Here is a 17,517-nt window from a genome sequence, read left to right on the forward strand (position 1 = left end):
CTTACTTCTTATTTTGGCTCATTTAGCTGAGCATCGCTTGGAAATGTTGGCATTGGCCGAATATTGATACTTTTAACCAAAAATGGCTGACTTCCTGCTCACTTTCATCCATTGAGACATGTCCACCAAATTCCACGTCAATTGGTGCAACCGGTATTCGCAATTTAGCGTCAACCATCTGCCTAAGGTCACCTGTTTCCAATTGGGCTCATTTTTTTGGCAATTTCCCTCGAAGGAGTTCATCAAAGTTTGAGCCTTGGAATTTGAACCAAAATGGCTGCTTCAACTCAAGATGGCCGACCTCCTGTTCAGTTCTAGGCTTGGGTCTTAAAGACTTTTTGGTGCGTCCTGTCACAAAAACTCCATGTCACTCGGTGATACTAATGTCATGGGCTGATTATTTTTCTAGGGGGCGCCAATGAGCAACAACAAAAAAAAAAAATCAAATTAAGCCTCGTATCATATCCACTTGGCTATTGATTTCCCTTCGCCCCGAGTAACCGCGAGCCCGTCCCGTGCGGCGGCGTTTTCAAGACGAGTCAAGATGACTATCACTTTTATTGCTTGTCCTCTTTATGAATTGTTAGCGCTGTAATGAATAATACGTATCCGGACTCCTGGGAACCCGTAAGCTGGTCTCCTTTCCGTTGCGTGGATGCATTTCACGAACCCAAGGAAAGCTTCTCCGATTCCATCCCAGAGAGCAGGAGTCAATCACGAGCCGTTATCCGATACATCTGTTTTTTATTTCATATATGTTAATAGAGCCGCCAGCTCCACTCTACACCCGGGTGCGTCATTTAATGAGCACTCACCTGGTCCAACGCCACTAGCGCGTGGCGCATTGATTACCTGAAGGCACCCGCGCAATGGTGGCCCAGATGGGTCAACGCCGCGGCGAAAACCGCACCATAAATGGAATGCTTTTTTTTCACACAGATCCGCCTGAGGGGCAACAGGGTTTTAAATGACACTTTGTTATGAAAAGTGCTTTTCATTATTTTTCTATGGAGTAAGGTTGCTATAGCTTTCGCATGTCTAGTTGATATCAATATATTTTGAATAGTTGAATTATACGAGGAAGGGTTTTTAGTAATAAAACCTCACCCCATGTAATTTTCTTTTGGAATTGGTCATACATTGGACGTGCGTGTTTACTTTTTTGTTTCGAGCACCTTACCCCAAATAAATGCCCTCTTTTATGTGAACTTGTACGCACCCTACCCGCATAATTCTACATTCAACCTGTCACTCAGACATTAGTTGATGTGAGGAGACCACAGGGTAGAGATTAATATTTTTTTGTGCACACTTCTTGAACCGCTGGTGTAATTACGACGCTAATTATCTATAATAAATCATCTTTGAGCAGACGCGGCTTCATCAAGTCGTCTTTATTTGCGCGCCGTTTGAAGTGACGAATCGGTAAATGACATACGGGGAGAGGCAAAGTTATTTGCCTTGCGGCCACAACAGATTTAACGGAAGACTTTGCACTCCAACTGTGTGAAATGTCACACATTCAAACCGGCCAATCACAGGTGGCTTTTCAGCAGTTGACTCCGCCCACTTGATGACAGGAACGAATCAGCATTTCAATGTGTGTGTGTGTGTGTGTTCTTGTATTTCTATGCTTTTTTGGCATAACTTTTAATTGATATCACACTTTTTTTTTTTTTGTGGTCCACATACTGGAGAACAATTCTAGGATGGTTTTGTGTGTATGTTTTTGTCTTTTTATGCTTTTGTTGGACAACCCTTGACAGCCGGCCTATTTTTAAATTGTATTATTATAGTAGAGACAATTTTCTTGTGGGCACGTTTTGGGCAATGCTGGAATGTTTTTGTGTATACGTGTGGGTTCTTGTCTTTTTATGCTAATGTGGACCCTGTCTTCAAAACTTTTATCATTTTCCTTTGCGAGGCCCCTTTCTCCAAAAACAGCTCTCGGACGGTCGTGCGCGTGTGTTCTTTTCACTCTACGCTACTGTGATGTATGTGTGTGCGCGCACAGAGGACCCTGTGAAGGACAGTCCTTTTGTAACAGTCACAACTTGGACATTCCTGCGTGATTATAGCGCTGCCTTCCAAGCTGCATTCTTGCCTGCTGTACGCCATCAATTGAATTCACACACACACACACACTCTCACAAACACACACAGTCAGCCTTCCTCTTTTTCCGTCTCCTCTTCTTTTCCGTTCCTCCGCGTCCCCTCGCTTTGTCAAAAGTTTTCCACGTGGCTCCAAGTCCGACATCTGGGTCAGCTTAGGCGCAACAAAAACTTGCAGGATATTGTTGGCAGGATGTGGGAATGCTCAGTGGGAATCCCCAATATACACACACACACACACACGCACACGCACGCACACACGCACACCTACCTATACACACTATGAATGAAACTTTCATTGCTTAAAGTAGGACAAGGAAGAGCCACAACCATTTGGTTAAATATCACATTTATTAATTGGAAAGAATGCATGAGTCATTACCCAAAAAAAAAAAAAAAAGATTACAAAAAAGTGCAAGAAGGAGGGAAAAAAACATTCCAGTGATTAACTCAATGATATAATCAACCTTGATTCAATATTATGTTCACATTCTGGTCCCGTGCAATCAGTTTCATGACTTCTCAGCGCAAGAAACATTCAAAAGGCCTGCGTGTTGTGCTTTGAGGAGTGAAAAAGACGTGTTGCATTCAATGGCCCTCGGGTCAAACGACAAACTACAGCCACAGTGTGTACAGTACTGTGTAAAAGTATTTTGTTTGTTATTGTAGCATTTAGCTGGAATTACCGCAGGAGACCTCCTTCAAGGCAAGTGACACTGCAAAAATCAAACCACCCATCTGTCACAATGAGTGAACAACAATGGAGGAATATGAAGGATTTGTTTATGTGAAGAGACTAAGGGCAAAATTCAATCAAGCTGAGACTGTGGAGTGCTGTTTTGGTAAGCTAAGCTAACATTGTAGCGAGTCGTACTGTCTTGGGGTGAATGGATGGAAATTGCAAAAACGACACCGCATTGATGCATCAGTGAGCTAAACATAATGGAGGAGCAAATTTCAGCCAAGAGGAGACTGTGGCAACAGACTAAGTTATCAAACAATGAAAACCAGGCTACATCGAACACATCAAAGTGAGCCTCGCTTAATGAACAACAATGTAGGAGAACGAAGGTGTCATGTATGAGATGAGAGGGCAAAGTGCAGCCAAACGGAGACTGTGGCAAGATGATAAGCTGATGTTAGCATATTTTATTCCTAACCCAGTATCTTAAATTGCTGTAGTGATGGTTGGCGTTGTTTACTTTTGTGGAGAATAATTTCATCTGACTGCACACTGAGGGCAAAATGCAGCCAAGTGGAGACTCTGGGCAAATTGTACATACTGTACAGTAATGTACATATCATGCTGTTTGCTGTTTTATGAAGACGTCCTTTTGCACAGTACTGTACATGTGTTGTTTGAACATTGCGCAAGGCCCCAGAAATTTTTTCCTCATCTCCTGTGATTTACAACCACCCCCCCCATCCCTCCCCCTTCAACTCCCCCCCCCCCCCCCCTCCCGTTTCCTCTACTCCGCCGACTTCGGCTTGTCGTCCGTCTTGAACTCCAGGAAGAAGTCGTTGCAGGCCACGGTGAGGGCGCCCATCAGGATGATGAACTCGGTGAAGTCCACCTCGCCGTCGTTGTTGGCGTCCAGGTCGTTCATGATCTTCTCCACCGCCTCGTTGTCTTTGGAGGTCTGTCGGAGCCAAACGGAGAATGCGGGCCTTGGTTTTTGTGTCGCTTGTTTGTACATGCCCGCGCATACCTTCGCCGCACTCGCGCTTACCCCCAAGTAGCTTCCCAGCTCCTCCAGTAACAGCTCCTTGAGCTCGCCCCGGCTCAGCGTGTACTTGTCGCCCTCCTTGCCCGAGTATTTGTGGAAGGTTTTGATGAGCATCTGCATGGCGCTTTCCAGGTTGGAAGAGGGCTCCTTGGACATGCTGGGGCGGGAAAACAAGTAGAACGGTTAGGCTCGGCCGCCAAATGCCCGCTCCGGACCCCCCGTGCGACTGGCTAGCATGTGCGCTCACATCGGCGAGGGAGGGCACGGGTTCCGGAGCCACCAGTAAGAAGATTCATACATGGATAGGAAGGTGAAAGGTCATGTTGAGGGTCAATGTATCAGTATGGCTGCCTGTATGGAATGGGGACCACAAATCAAGGATGCTCCATGAAATGAAGTTAGGACTTGTTCACTGCCAACCCAGTAAAAATTAATATTCTGTAGCCATCTGTTGATTGATTTAGTAATATCATGGGGACCTCTTGCAATGTGGGGACCTTAACTCATTCACTGCCGTTGACGGCTATAGACGTCAAAAATTCATTTGAACTATTTCTATTGGTTTAAAAAAAAAAAATAATCCCACTTTTGTTAACAAGAGTATGAAAACCTAGAAAAAAATATATTGTACATTGAGAACAGATATAACATTTGTGATTAATAGTGAGTTAACTAGTGAAGATTGATTACGCTAAATTTTTTTCTTTTATTTTTATTATTTTTTTTTTTAATAAAGAAAACTTTTAATCGCCTGACGCCCCTATTTTTTTTTAATAATCTTTTGTTTTTCTTTTTTTAAATTGCGTCAGGCAATTATATATATATTTTTTTAATTTAGACTCACGATTAATCACAAATGTAATATATGTTCTAAATGAACAATAAAAAAAATCTAGGTTTTCATACTCTTATTAACAAAAGTGGAAAATATGTTAAACTAACAGAAATAGTTTAAATGATATTTTTTTTTACGGCTATAGCCGTCAATGGCAGTGAATGAGTTCAATTGGGAGAGACACCGTAATAAAAATGATAATAGGAGGTGTATTCCTTGTGTGTGTGTGTTCCTCATGATCAGTTTACACACTCACATCATGGGGACCTCTTTCAGTGTGGGGACCCGAAATCGGGGATTTTTTTTCTTTTTTCCGTTACAAATTTCTCATGTTTTTCCATTTGTGTGTGCGTGGTAGTGTAAAGGTGCATTAGGTCAGCTTATTTGGTGGTGAGGCTTTCAAACGATCTTACACACATTGTGTCAGGCATCTTGGCGCTTCTGCTGCTACCGCGGCGCTGTGGAGACTGCGCACAGACACAGACAACGCACTGTCAATCAGTTCGGGCTGTGGTTAGCAACAAAATACAGCAACGTCGCAACAGCAACAGGACACCGCGCGCGGGAACCTCTGAAACAGGAGTTCAGAACAGTCAAAGAGAACCTCGCCAAGCCATAAAAATAACTCACGTTCAAGGATCAAATGTCTCCCCCTATATCGCGTGTAATTATCCAAAATGGACACCGGCAGTGAAACACAAACCTCACCTGGTGACTGGGACGCTAAGAGGCCTTTGGTAATCCGAGGTGCTCGATGAGACGAGGCCTCCACACTCGCTTGGTCAGCCGGCGTCCCGAAGCTCCGGAGCTATTTTTAGAGCCGAGCTTGAACCGTATCGACCGTTGTCGGATTGAAATGACGGCCCGAGACAATAGAAACGAAAAAACGACGCAAAACGGGAGAAACCGGATGGTATGAATGGCACCACAAATCAGGAGAAACTCCAAAATATGAATGTGAGAGTTTTTCGAATGCAAGATTGTTTCTTCTATTATAACAATTGGTCATTTTAAACCATTCTGAGAAGCTCTCGTCGCATGGAGACCCCAAATCAGGGAAAAACCCATAATATGAAGATACCCCCTCCCCTCCTTTTAATGACTGTATGAGGACAATAGTCTGGTAAAATATTCACATAATGGGGGGCCTCCTGCAATGTGGGGGGACCAGTAGGAACCCCCTAATGCAGGCCCTTTTCTGAAGCACGATTCATAATTCTTAAACATTCCCATCGTGGCGAGCTTTTGCACGTATTGAATGTAGACAATAGTCCGTTTGTGGGGACCTCCAGCATCGCGGGGGACCGCAAATCAGGAGAAACCATATTTGCAAGAAGGCGGGAGCTATCCACAAGTTGATTGTTGTCAGGTGTTCATGACAAACAATAGCCTGTTCAAACATTTACAGCTCTCGCGGCACGGGGGACCACAAATCAGGAGAATCCCCATAATAGGGTACAATAATAAAATAATAATAAACTGAAGTAAAAAAAAAATCCTGATATTATTGCTTGTATTTACCCAATGACGAAATAATTCTAGGACTTTTCCCAAAGGCAGCTTCGAATGTCTTACCTGGCGGAGTGCCTCCCGAGTGCTGGACGAGGTGCAGAGGGCGATCGAGCTGGATGAAGACCGAGACGGATGAGGACAGAGAGCGGGACAGCGGCTTAAATATCACCTCCTTCCCGCTGCTCCTCCTCCTCCTCCTCCTCCTCCTCCTCCTCCTCACCCCCAAAATGTCCTTCACCCAGCCTGTCCCTTTTCGGCCTTCTTCTTATCGTCCCTGACCGACCCACCGACCCACCGACATATCCTAGCAGGTGTCTTCTGTCCATTGCAGCCAAGGGTGGAAAAACACACAGAAAATGACCTGCGTTTACCTCTTCATGAATAAACTACAGCTACGTATCCATCGACGTGTGCAGTATGGATCTTCTTAGGTATCCTGGTGTTCACCACTTATCTGCATGTCTCTTTCTTAGTGTCCACGTACGGTGTTTCTCTCTCTAAATTCATGTGTTTAATATGTATCTTTGAATGTATCCATTTTTCGACCTATATATATATATATCAATGTGTGGGTCTTTCTGTCTATGCATCGTGTACCAATTATGGATCAACACATTGATCCTGAGACTAGATGACACACAGGTGGAATTCTATTTATCGTCATCGGTCATTTAGATACTCCAGAAATGATCAGGGAAGTTCTGGAGTCAGATCATTTTGTACACTTTTCTTTTCAGATATTTATTCGTAAAAAATAAATAAATAAATAAATAAATAAAATATATCAACTTCACGATTGTGTCCCACTTGGCATCGATTCTTTATTTTTTGTAATCAAATTTTTTTTTTTTTATCTCTGTTTGAAGCCTTAAATGTGACAAAAGGTCAAAAAGGTCAAGAGGGGCTAATACTTTTGCAAGACACTGTATGTATAAATATTGACAGACCTAGCACATTTTAATCAGAGATGGCTTTATGTGACCGCGATTAAAAAAAAATTTTTTTTTAATAATAAAAAACAACAAATTTAAAAAAAATTCTAGCATATCAGGTTTTTAAGATATTTAAATTTTTTGTTTTTAAGTTTGACCTATAAAACCTGGCGCAATGCCAACTTTTGCAAGACACTGTATGTATAAATATTGACAGACCTAGCACATTTTAATCAGAGATGGCTTTATGTGACCGCGATTAAAAAAAAATTTTTTTTTAATAATAAAAAACAACAAATTTAAAAAAAATTCTAGCATATCAGGTTTTTAAGATATTTAAATTTTTTGTTTTTAAGTTTGACCTATAAAACCTGGCGCAATGCCAACTTTTGCAAGACACTGTATGTATAAATATTGACAGACCTAGCACATTTTAATCAGAGATGGCTTTATGTGACGGCGATTAAAACATTTTTTTTTTAATAATAAAAAAATAATAAATTTAAAAAAATTCTAGCATATCAGGTTTTTGAGATATTTTAATTTTTTGGTTTTTAAGTTTGACCTATAAAACCTGGCGCAATGCCAACTTTTGCAAGACACTGTATGTATAAATATTGACAGACCTAGCACATTTTAATCAGAGCTGGCTTTATGTGACGGCGATTAAAAATTTTTTTTTTTAATAATAAAAAAATAATAAATTAAAAAAAATTCTAGCATATCAGGTTTTTGAGATATTTTTTTTGTTTTGTTTTTAAGTTTGACCTATAACACCTGGCGCAATGCCAATTTTTTACCATGCATTGTAATTTATAGCTAACTTTAAAGAAAAGAAAAAATCCACGTTTTGCTTTTAATTCATAATAATAATTATTAAACTATTATGAAAACCTGATGTGCTGGGGGGGGGGGGGGGGGGGGGGAAATCATCTGCAAAAGTTTACTTATGTCGACCCATCAGCTTGACCAGTGCTATCCGTGTATCGATACCTCGTATCCGTCGACTGTACATTACAGTGCGAGAGTGCGCCTGTATCCCATATCAGACACATTGTGCAGGTCAAGGAGACACATACGTCAAAGTGGTTGGGCTAGGTTGTCACAGTTTTATTATTCATCATCAGCGCTAAACACATTTATGAAGCGTTAAAAATGGTACAGCGTTTACATGGTATGAATTGATGGATTGCTAACTAACATAGCGACGCAACGGGACAGTAGACTGGGATGCTAAACGCACACACACGCACACGCAGACACACACTCTGGCATTTGGTGGCTGGCACATTACAGGACTGCACAGTATCTCTCGGTCTCTTTCTTATCTTCATTTCCATCTTGAGTGGGGGGGGGGGGGGGGCATGTTTGCAAACACTCCCTGCTGCTTTTTTCCTCCCCGGCGTGTTTTTTCAGCATCTGCATGGAGTTAGCGCTTTTAGGCGCGGCTCACGAAAAAAAGCAGTTGACAAAAAAGACGAAATGAGATGTTTCCAGGCTGAGGTATGAGGTTCACTGTCAAGACATCAATCCAGTTTTCACCTTTTTTTTTTCTTTCTCCCCTACGATGGACCAAAGATCACATTTAAAGCCTGCAAATATCGCACGCACATTCATGCCTTATGTACACAGGAAGCAGGACTGATATGTTGCTATTAGTACCTTGAAAAGGGAAGTACAGTGAACCCCCGCTATAGCGCTGACTTATACACATATATATTTGTTTTTACAAAAGTCCGAATTTGGTGCACTGAGGTTTACGGGAGGAGATGCAGACGAGTAAATTAGGGAAGAAGAAGAGGCATAGAAGGGCCTAAACATCGTAGTTTGTATAAATCAGAGAGAATAAATTGATTGACAAAAATTCCAAATTCCATCAGTTTAAAAAAAAAAGTTTTGTCATCTAGGCTTATTTCTTCTAGCCTGTCAATGGCGTTTTGTGTTGTGTTAGCATTACGCTAGCGGACTTTGATAAAAACTCTTTTATTTTAGGCGCCAGTTCTTCTGGGAGTGAAAAATAAACAGCCTGAAGCAAGGCAGGTTCTTTTTGTCTCTATTTTGCGTCATTTCATGTACGACTGGTGATTCTGGAACATACCTCGTGCAAAAAAGCGCGGGTTCACTGTATTCAGGTTAATACACAGACACAAGTATATAAAAAATACAGAAGCCCCAAATGCCCAATATGTTAGTCATCATTGTAATATATATTAAAAAAAAAAAAAAAAAAAAAAAAAAGGGTGTATAAAGGCTGAGCAGAGTGCGCAATATTTACAATGGGAGTGCCAGGAGCACATGACTTTTATTTGCCAAGCACTTTGCATTGTGCACGTCGTAGTGGTTGTGTTACTGGTAGTGGTGTTAAGGTCTACAGTATGTGCAACTTGAGCCCTTTTTCCTCAGGCCTGCATTATTGACGACGTGACAATTTACAAAGCATTAAATCGTAATTAACAAACGGGGCGGAGAAGGGGAAGCTTTACATACAAATGCATTGCGACTCATGATATTGGGTGGATTTTTTTTTTTTCCTCCAGAGGCTCAGTCTGCTCGACAAACAAGATGGCTTTCAGGAAATTGTGTGTGTGTGTGTGTGTGTGTGCGTGTATCCCAAGGGTGTGTGTTGTCTAATCCGGTCGGGGTGGAGATCCATTGGCAGGTCAAACAGGGTCTTTATACTAAACTGAGGGCCACAAACAAAAAACTAACAAAAAAACACCAGCCTGGGCGGTAGGAATGTTTTTCAAACAACTCCCACAGCGGAATTTTGCATATTTTAAACAAAAGGTTTGTGGTTTCAGTCAAATGCTGCATTCAGGAAAACTGGGAAGTGTCACACCTCTGAAGAAACTAAACTTGTTTTCAGTGTTTGAATGTCAAACATCCCAGTTTCCCTGAATGCAATGTGAAAGATTTTTCCATGGTGGAAATGTTTGAGGATTGACTCTCAATCTTTCCAGTCGGGATTCTTTTGGCCGCCGAGCTGTCCCAAAACAAGCGTTTATCCAGTTGGCATGGCTGCAGTTGTCTCGTTCGTTTGTCACCCCGAGTGTAAAAAATAAATAAATTCTACAATCCCAATCCGGATCCACCCTCACTTTCTTTCCACTCAGGACTATTTCCACCGTACCCCACCTTGCAACCCACGAGGATAGTTTTGGATTCCCTTCCTTGTGTCCTTAATTATTTAGCGGCACACCTGATCTCCATGTCTAATTGTGGCTGCTGAGGGTTTAATGTCGCTTCCAGGTGAAGTGAGGATATAAAAAGGAGAGGAAGAAAAAGGAGGGATGCAGAGTTTGGTAAGCGGCAACACAATGTGTTTATTGTCAGGCCAAAATCAGCACCAAAAAGCATTTGTGAGTCACAAAAAAAGGGGAGAATATTAATGAGCAATAAAGGAATTAAAGTCATGAATGATAAGAAACTACAATTGGATGCATTAAGGGTGGCTGGCTAACTATTCCCTTTCGAGCAGAGGGGGTGTAAACGCCGCTCTATTTTCACATAATACGAGGTAAATGTGCTCTATTAGTGGCATGCACATGCTAGCAGTGGTATGTTGTTTAGCGTGGCCGCTATGGTGTAGTGGTTGTACACATGGCGTCGCTCTAGTGCATTTGACACCACAAATACTTATAATTCATAGTATAAATCTGATTGTGGTCATATCTCTGTCATAAAGTTAGCACTTCACTTCATCCCTGTTGCTGCTGTTTTAGTGCTAGGTAGCCAAGTGGCAAGCTAACTAGCTATCTTGCTGTAGTTCTGTTGTGGTCAAATTTAGGGTTCAATTAGCGGGCATGGAAATTACTACAATACAACACTAGTGAGCTAACGAGCTAATTAGCTTGGTTGCTAGCTACATACGGTTGCTCGATATCTAGCTAGCTAGTTAGCTTGATAGTAGCAGTGTGACTTCCATCTTTGTGGAATTTTCTACAAAATATGAACTAGAATCTGGCTGCCATCTTTCAATCTCGAATGACCACTTCAAATCCTCCATAACAAATAAATTGACAAAAGAAAAAAAAAAATCCTAATGTACATAATCTATTTTACAATCTAAATTGCTCTTCTCACAAATAACGTTTCATTTTTGTCACTTTGCTATTGTATATTTGCTAGCTAGCTAGTAGATAGAGAACTTGTTAGGTCTATATAACTATTGGTAGTGGCTACCTAACGGTAGGTAGTAATTTATAAGCTAATAGCGAATAGTGAATTATGGTAGCTAAAAACAGAGATAGCTACTGTATGTAGACAAATTTCTCACAATAAAAGGCTAATCAGATGGTAGTGATATATAGCGTGATAGAGCTAGATAATGCTTGATAGGTGTCATTTTTTTCATGGTAGTTAGCTAACTAGCAAGCTGACTTACCAGCTTTCTAGTGTCTTATCTACATATTCATAGGTGTGTATTTTTGAAATTCACGCAGCTAGAAAACAAGTACGATTAGTAGCTTGGTGCGTAGGTACTTGTAGATGAGAGATAGCTAAATAGACAGAAAGCTATTAAGAGGGCTAGTTAGCTTGATAAGTAGCTAACTACCTTGCGATGTTTGATAAATCAAGTAAGCTAGCTAGTGGTCATATCTGTCATAACTTTAGGCCTTTAGCTGTTGTAGTGGCTCTTTGTGTTGATGTGGTGCAGTTATTATTATTCATATTATTATTCTTGTTATCATTAGTGTGATGGATGGAAAGATGGATGGATTGATTGATTGTCCCCTACGAAGTGGCAGATTCCTCAGGCTTCTTCTCGGCTTCTTCCTCGGCCGTCTTGGCCGTCTTCTCCGCCGCTTCCTCAGCCATCTTTTCTGTCTCCTCCGCCACGGCGCTCTTCTCCTTCGCCACCACCTCCACACTCGAAGATGTCACTTCGACGCTCGGTGAGGTCACCTCCACGCCGGGTGCGGTCACGTTCACGCCGGGTGCGGTCACGTTCACGCCGGGTGCGGTCACGTTCACGCTCGGTGAGGTCACATCCACGGCAGGTGGGGTCACGTCCAGCCCAGTTGACGTCAACTCCACGCTCGGTGCCGTCGCCTTCATGCTCGGTAAGGTCACCCCCGCAGGCTTCTCCGCCCCCTCCTTCTTCTTCTCCTCATCCACCTCCGTCTTGACGTCCAACTTCATCTCCGTCTTTCCGTCCGCGTTTGCTTCCAGCTTGACTTCTGGGGTTTCTATCTTCGGGACTGCGTTGTCCGGGGTGGCGTTGTCCACGGCGGCACTCTGGACGTTTTGGGAGGACTGGGCGTCTTTGCCGCGACAACGCTGCTCACTGACGGTCTTGGCCAGGTAGCCCACCAGCTTCATGTACTCCTCGAAGCCCACCTTGCCGTCCTCGTTGGCGTCCAGACCCTTGCCCATGTTGTTGACCGCCTCCTTGCTGTCTGTGTCCTACACCGAGACAAATCACTATTAATCATGGCGTAAAATATAGAGCTCTGGTTCTCAAACATTTTACACGTACTCGGCTCTCCAAGCACCACATTAAAATACATTAACGTGTCTGGAATAATCAAAAATGAGGCTGTGGCTTTTTCCTAAGACGTTAATTTCATATTTTTGCAAACCACTGTGATATGATGAAAGGAAAAGATGATTATTAGAATTTGTGTTTTGTTTCCTGACCGTCAGGATGTTGCCGAGTTGGCTCTTGACCAGGTTCTGGAAGTCTTTGGGTCCCAAACTCTCCTTCCCTTTGCCGGACTTCAAGAAGACCGTGACCACCGTCTGAATGGCTTCCTCCATGACTTCCTTCTCTAATAACACACAAGGTACACGAGATTCATACAGTACAGATAAAAATGTAAAGGTAGGATTCAGTGAAGTGCCGTGAGTGGAAAAAGATTCCACTAGTGACATGTGCAAGAAGGCCCAAGCGTGTGATTGAGAGGCACAATGGCTGCCACGATCTTTGATAGGTCATCTGATCTGTTGAGGCTTCCGCCGCCACCCGTCGCTTCGGATTACCCGTTGTGCTCATCTTGTGTCTCCGATCCACTCTCCCTTACGCTCTCCTGACCTTTTGTGTACGTCAGATTGTTTTCAGGCCATTATGTCAGTTTTCTTTCAAGAAAAAGAGAGCATTTTAAAATAAAAAGTCAGAGATTTGTCCTATATGCATTTTTCTCGAGAAAAACATCAAACGCAAATGTATTTATTTTTAAGAAAAATTGTCTCACTTTAGAGTCTCGTAATGTTGTTTCTAGAAAATAATATTTTTTTCAAAGAAATGTTCCAAGGAATAAGTCACATTTTCAAAAGAAACACGTTTAGATTTATTTTTTGGGGAAAAAATAAACATTTTCAAGAAAATAGTCACATTTTCCAGAGCAATAAATTGCATTTTTCTAGATATTATTTCCAAGAAAACCTTTTTTATTTATTTATTATTTTGCATAGTTTCAAGGAAAAACAATCAGTAGTTTCTAGTAGTAGTAGTAGTCAAAAATAGTAACAGTAATTTCTAGAAAAAAAATGTCCCAATTTTTTTTCTAGAGCAACAAGTTTTGTTTTTAAAGAAAAAAACATCATATTTTACCAAGGAAAAAAAGTAATGTTTCTAGAAAATAATAATAATAATAATAATAATAAATGTTATTCATAGGCGCCTTTCTGGACACTCAAGGTCACCTTCGAACCACAGTTAAAAACATACAATGTTAAGAACAACGTAAAATAAAATAAGAAAATAAGAAAAGACGATGCAGTTATGGTCAAAGTCGGCTCGTCATACTTACATACATACGTATTGTAGATATTCTACATTTGCATTTCATGTTTAGCGCTGTAACCGCTTTTATTTTGCTCGCTTTTCCACTTCCTTCAGAAGATGTAAAGCATGCGTGCGTGTGGGTGACCTCTCCTCGCAGGAATTCCATTCACGGCTGTTTTGCAACGTAGGAATTTACAGACCGACCCACCGACCGCCGGCTCCTTCTTTCTTTTCCCCCAAAGCCACGAGAGCAAAGCGACGACATACTCTGGAGTCTTTCAGCGCGCGCTTTGAATGCCACAACAGCGACACGCACGTAATACTTCTTAGAACAAGGCACTTAGGGCTTACAGCTTAGTGAACCACAATTCAGGGGAAAAAAATGTGAGAAAAAAACATCTAATTAGGGCTAAAAAGTAAAGAAAATATATCTTTAAAAAACAAGCAAAAGCATAGTTTTGTTACTAGATTTTTTTGTTGTTTGTTTTAGAAATAATTAGGTTTTTTCAAGAGTTTTTATAGCAGTATTACGAGGGGCCGCAGAAGACCCGCTGTCCTCCCTGTCCTTGCAAGTTTTGTGCAACATGACTTGTTTCCATCCGCCAGTGGAGCCAGTGTGGCGCCAAACAAGCAGTACTTCAAGCTGCAAACAATTACAGACCAGGGTGTGAGCTGTCAAATGTTTGTGTGTCATTGGGGTTTTTGCATGAAAATGAAGGGGAAAAAATGTACAGGCAGGCATTTAAAATACTTATTTTAAAAACTTGGGAAACACAAAGTATTAACCTACTTGCAGTGGATATAAAAAGCCAGATTTTTTTAATATTAAAAAAATTATTCCCATACTTTTTCTACCACCAATATGACATAACCTGCAAAACTGATTACGAAAAAATATGTCTAAAAGAAGAACAAAAAAAAAAGAAGAGGTTGCAAAAGTGTGCACACCCTCTTATAATATATCTACATCCCTAGTAAATGTACTGTGACACGCCATTTGCAGCCTGAGCCTAAAAGCGACCACTCCAAAGCAAGACAAACATGTGCGTGTTCTTTCTCACATGAATTATTCAGCCTTGCGACATTTGCATCACCTGTTCCGTCAGGGCGACCAACTAATCCGCCTTATTTGTCCTAAAAGCCCTGAAAAAACAAACTCGCTGCCCAGCTTCTGAAATGTACACGCCTTACAACTGGAGGTTTCCCCTTTCCCCCGCCCGTTAAGCGAATGCGATCCCCCCGAGTGTGCGTAGGCTCGCGACAATACACGCACAACATCAAATATTAACGCAGGATTATATAGAGGTTGTGCGTGGGAATGGTCGCACCAAATGAACGACCAATCCAAACGAATGGGCCTTTAAGAATATCAACAGGCATATGTTCTTTATCCTCTGTGAAAATACAACAAACAACTGTGGCTTACTGTGCCCCTTAGTTGTTAAACTCTTCTTGTTTTTTATGCATGTCTGTATTTTACTGCCCTCTGGTGGCTAAGATGTACAAACTAAAGGAGCACAATGACAATGGGCAATGAAATCATGTTTACTGTTTACATTCTATTTAATTATATTCTTACTGTATGTTATGAAGTGCCGCACCTGTTATTTGGGGGGTAAAAAAATGACTTATATCGTTTTATTAAATATTTTTTCCCTAAAACAAAACAGGACTTTTATCCCATAATGTAACTCTTCCCTCCAAAAATAGAACTTCAAGAATTATTACAACAGTTTGGTTACTAAAGAATCAAACTTATAGTATTAAGATCCCCAAAACTTGACTACATTTACATAATATTAGCATAGGATTATGATTATGATTTTTTTCCCCTGAAACAAAAAGATTATGTACAACTTCAAACTTGTAATACCACCTCCAAAAAAAAGTATTTAAAAAAAGACTACTAATATTACTTACATTAAAAAAAAATTCATTTGGAAGAAAACACTTTAATCCATATTTTTTTCCCTCCCCCAAAAAATATCACTTGCTATTTGCAATTTATTAGTTTTCCCTCCCCGAAACAAACTAGCCATCCGCCATCGTAAACTTTACAGCAGTAACACAATCACATTTATGACTTTGTATCTTTTAATGAGGCCTGATGTTTCGAGGCGGCTATTCCAGTTGCTTGCTCGAATACGGTGGTTGGTGTGGTTAAGGCCCACGGGCCTCAGGTTCCACACCCTTGCCTTCGGGGTGGGTGGACACGTTCGCTAAAACGCCGATCGATAACTCTTGGCGTGCAAAGTTTTTTTGCGCACTTTGGACACTATAGCACCTTGGAGCAAATTAGTAAAAAAGAGGGGAGGAAAGAAAATAATTTTTGTTTTAAAAGATTGCAAAAAAGTTATTGGCTTAAATCTGTAAATTCCCCCTTTTAAATGGTCACTGAACACAACGAAAAGCAGCGAAAAAGCCGTCTTTTTTTTTGGGGGGGGGGGGGGGTATGGACGTCGAAACGTGGCACAAAACGACGAGCCAAACATCCTAAGCACCAAACAGACACGTACGATAAATCCACTCACCAAAAAGCGTCGGACCAAGCGTGCAAATGTGCGCAAAAAGTAACTTTTGGAGCTCCTTTTCTCCGCCCTGTGCCGCTGCAGCAACTCCCGCTTCGAGTCCACGCAACTTGCCAAACTCGTACAACTGCTAAAGTCTCTTCCGTGATTTTCTTTTTTTCTTTCTTTTTTTTTTTTGCTTCCCTTCAAATTACCCCCCCCCCCCCCACCCCCCACCCCCCACCCCAATGACAAGTGAAAGGGCGTGTACCTGGAAGAGCACACAGAAGAGAGGGAGGGAGGGAGGGAGGGATCGTGGAACAGCTGGGCAACTTCCACCGAGAAATCATGCAAGTTTGGTTTTTGGCTTGCAATGTCGATTACTTTGGATGCATGTGTGTGTAAATGTGTCTTTCTGTGTGTGTGTGATGGACACAGCATCTCGAGTGACTTCATGTGCGCACTTTTCGCTCCAAGAAAGAAAAAAAAGAAAGAAGGACAAAAAGAAAAAGACGCGAGGAATGATGCTTCTTTAGTTACACATGCAGGAAAGTTAGGGGGAAAGTAGCCTACTTTCAAGGTAGAAATTTAACATACTAACTTGGGAACATGCATGCACCTTTTTTTGGTTGTAGACCAATTATTATTATTATTATATTTTTGGTGGACCACAAATACATATGTCCACCAGTAGAATATTTTCTGGAAACGGTGCAATTCACGTTATTTTACCAAATTATTTTCTGTTTCTGAGGAAAAAAAAAACCCTGGGACAATTTAAAACAAAACAAAACCCCAGTTAAAAAAAAAAAAATGATGGAAATGTGGCAATTCATATTTTTTATCGGAGAATAAAAGTAAAATAAAAAAATAGTAATATTGGTGAAAACAGGACAATCTACATTATGTTACCATATTTTGCCACATTTTCATCAGTTAGTTAAATTAAACTAGGGGAAGTGGACAATTATTTTTTATTATAATTTTATGTTCCTGTTAACCGGCATTAAAAAATACAAAATAATTTACTGGCAAAAAAAAGAAAAAGTGACAACGTAAGCATATTAGCATAACTAATAATTACTAGCATGGTTTCCCGCCGTATAGCTCAGTCATTTTCAGTCATCGTAGTCCACAAAGGTTGAAAATAGGCAATTCTTGTTTC

The 17,517-nt window shown here is 41.1% G+C and overlaps 2 protein-coding genes across 5 annotated transcripts; both read right to left on the reverse strand.

Annotated features, from left to right (window-relative positions):
* Positions 1–3,577: 3,577 nt before the first annotated feature.
* On the reverse strand, positions 3,578–6,327 carry s100s (S100 calcium binding protein S). Of its 3 annotated transcripts, XM_086062595.1 has the most exons (4): positions 6,250–6,322; positions 5,092–5,141; positions 3,843–3,996; positions 3,578–3,752 (listed from the first exon to the last, which is right to left on the reverse strand). In XM_086062595.1, the coding sequence occupies exons 2-4, from the start codon at positions 5,103–5,105 to the stop codon at positions 3,582–3,584; spliced, it is 339 nt and encodes a 112-aa protein (XP_085918721.1). In that variant the 5' UTR covers positions 5,106–5,141; positions 6,250–6,322; the 3' UTR covers positions 3,578–3,581. The 3 variants fall into 3 exon arrangements, with proteins under 3 accessions (XP_085918721.1, XP_085918722.1, XP_085918720.1); XM_086062596.1 differs by lacking the exon at positions 5,092–5,141 and having other exon boundaries at positions 6,250–6,327; XM_086062594.1 differs by lacking the exons at positions 5,092–5,141; positions 6,250–6,322 and adding an exon at positions 4,087–4,377.
* Positions 6,328–8,204: 1,877 nt separating this feature from the next.
* Positions 8,205–16,544, reverse strand: s100u (S100 calcium binding protein U). Of its 2 annotated transcripts, XM_086062977.1 has the most exons (4): positions 16,377–16,544; positions 12,759–12,889; positions 12,103–12,524; positions 8,205–12,060 (listed from the first exon to the last, which is right to left on the reverse strand). In XM_086062977.1, the coding sequence occupies exons 2-4, from the start codon at positions 12,876–12,878 to the stop codon at positions 11,853–11,855; spliced, it is 750 nt and encodes a 249-aa protein (XP_085919103.1). In that variant the 5' UTR covers positions 12,879–12,889; positions 16,377–16,544; the 3' UTR covers positions 8,205–11,852. The 2 variants fall into 2 exon arrangements, with proteins under 2 accessions (XP_085919103.1, XP_085919102.1); XM_086062976.1 differs by having other exon boundaries at positions 8,205–12,524.
* Between the last annotated feature and the right edge of the window lie 973 nt (positions 16,545–17,517).

Source organism: Leptonotus elevatus, chromosome 19 (genome assembly GCF_054856555.1).
Source record: "Leptonotus elevatus isolate MCC_2025b chromosome 19, RoL_Lele_1.0, whole genome shotgun sequence".
Taxonomy (NCBI): domain Eukaryota; kingdom Metazoa; phylum Chordata; class Actinopteri; order Syngnathiformes; family Syngnathidae; genus Leptonotus; species Leptonotus elevatus.

Coding starts and splice junctions, on each gene's coding strand:
- s100s (XM_086062594.1), bottom strand. CDS start 4,139: ATGTATGAATCTTCTTACTGGTGGCTCCGGAACCCGTGCCCTCCCTCG. Junction 3,997..4,086: donor CCGTGCCCTCCCTCGCCGAT/GTGAGCGCACAT, acceptor TTCCCGCCCCAG/CATGTCCAAGGAGCCCTCTT. Junction 3,753..3,842: donor AGCTGGGAAGCTACTTGGGG/GTAAGCGCGAGT, acceptor TGGCTCCGACAG/ACCTCCAAAGACAACGAGGC.
- s100u (XM_086062976.1), bottom strand. CDS start 12,878: ATGGAGGAAGCCATTCAGACGGTGGTCACGGTCTTCTTGAAGTCCGGC. Junction 12,525..12,758: donor AACTCGGCAACATCCTGACG/GTCAGGAAACAA, acceptor GTCTCGGTGTAG/GACACAGACAGCAAGGAGGC.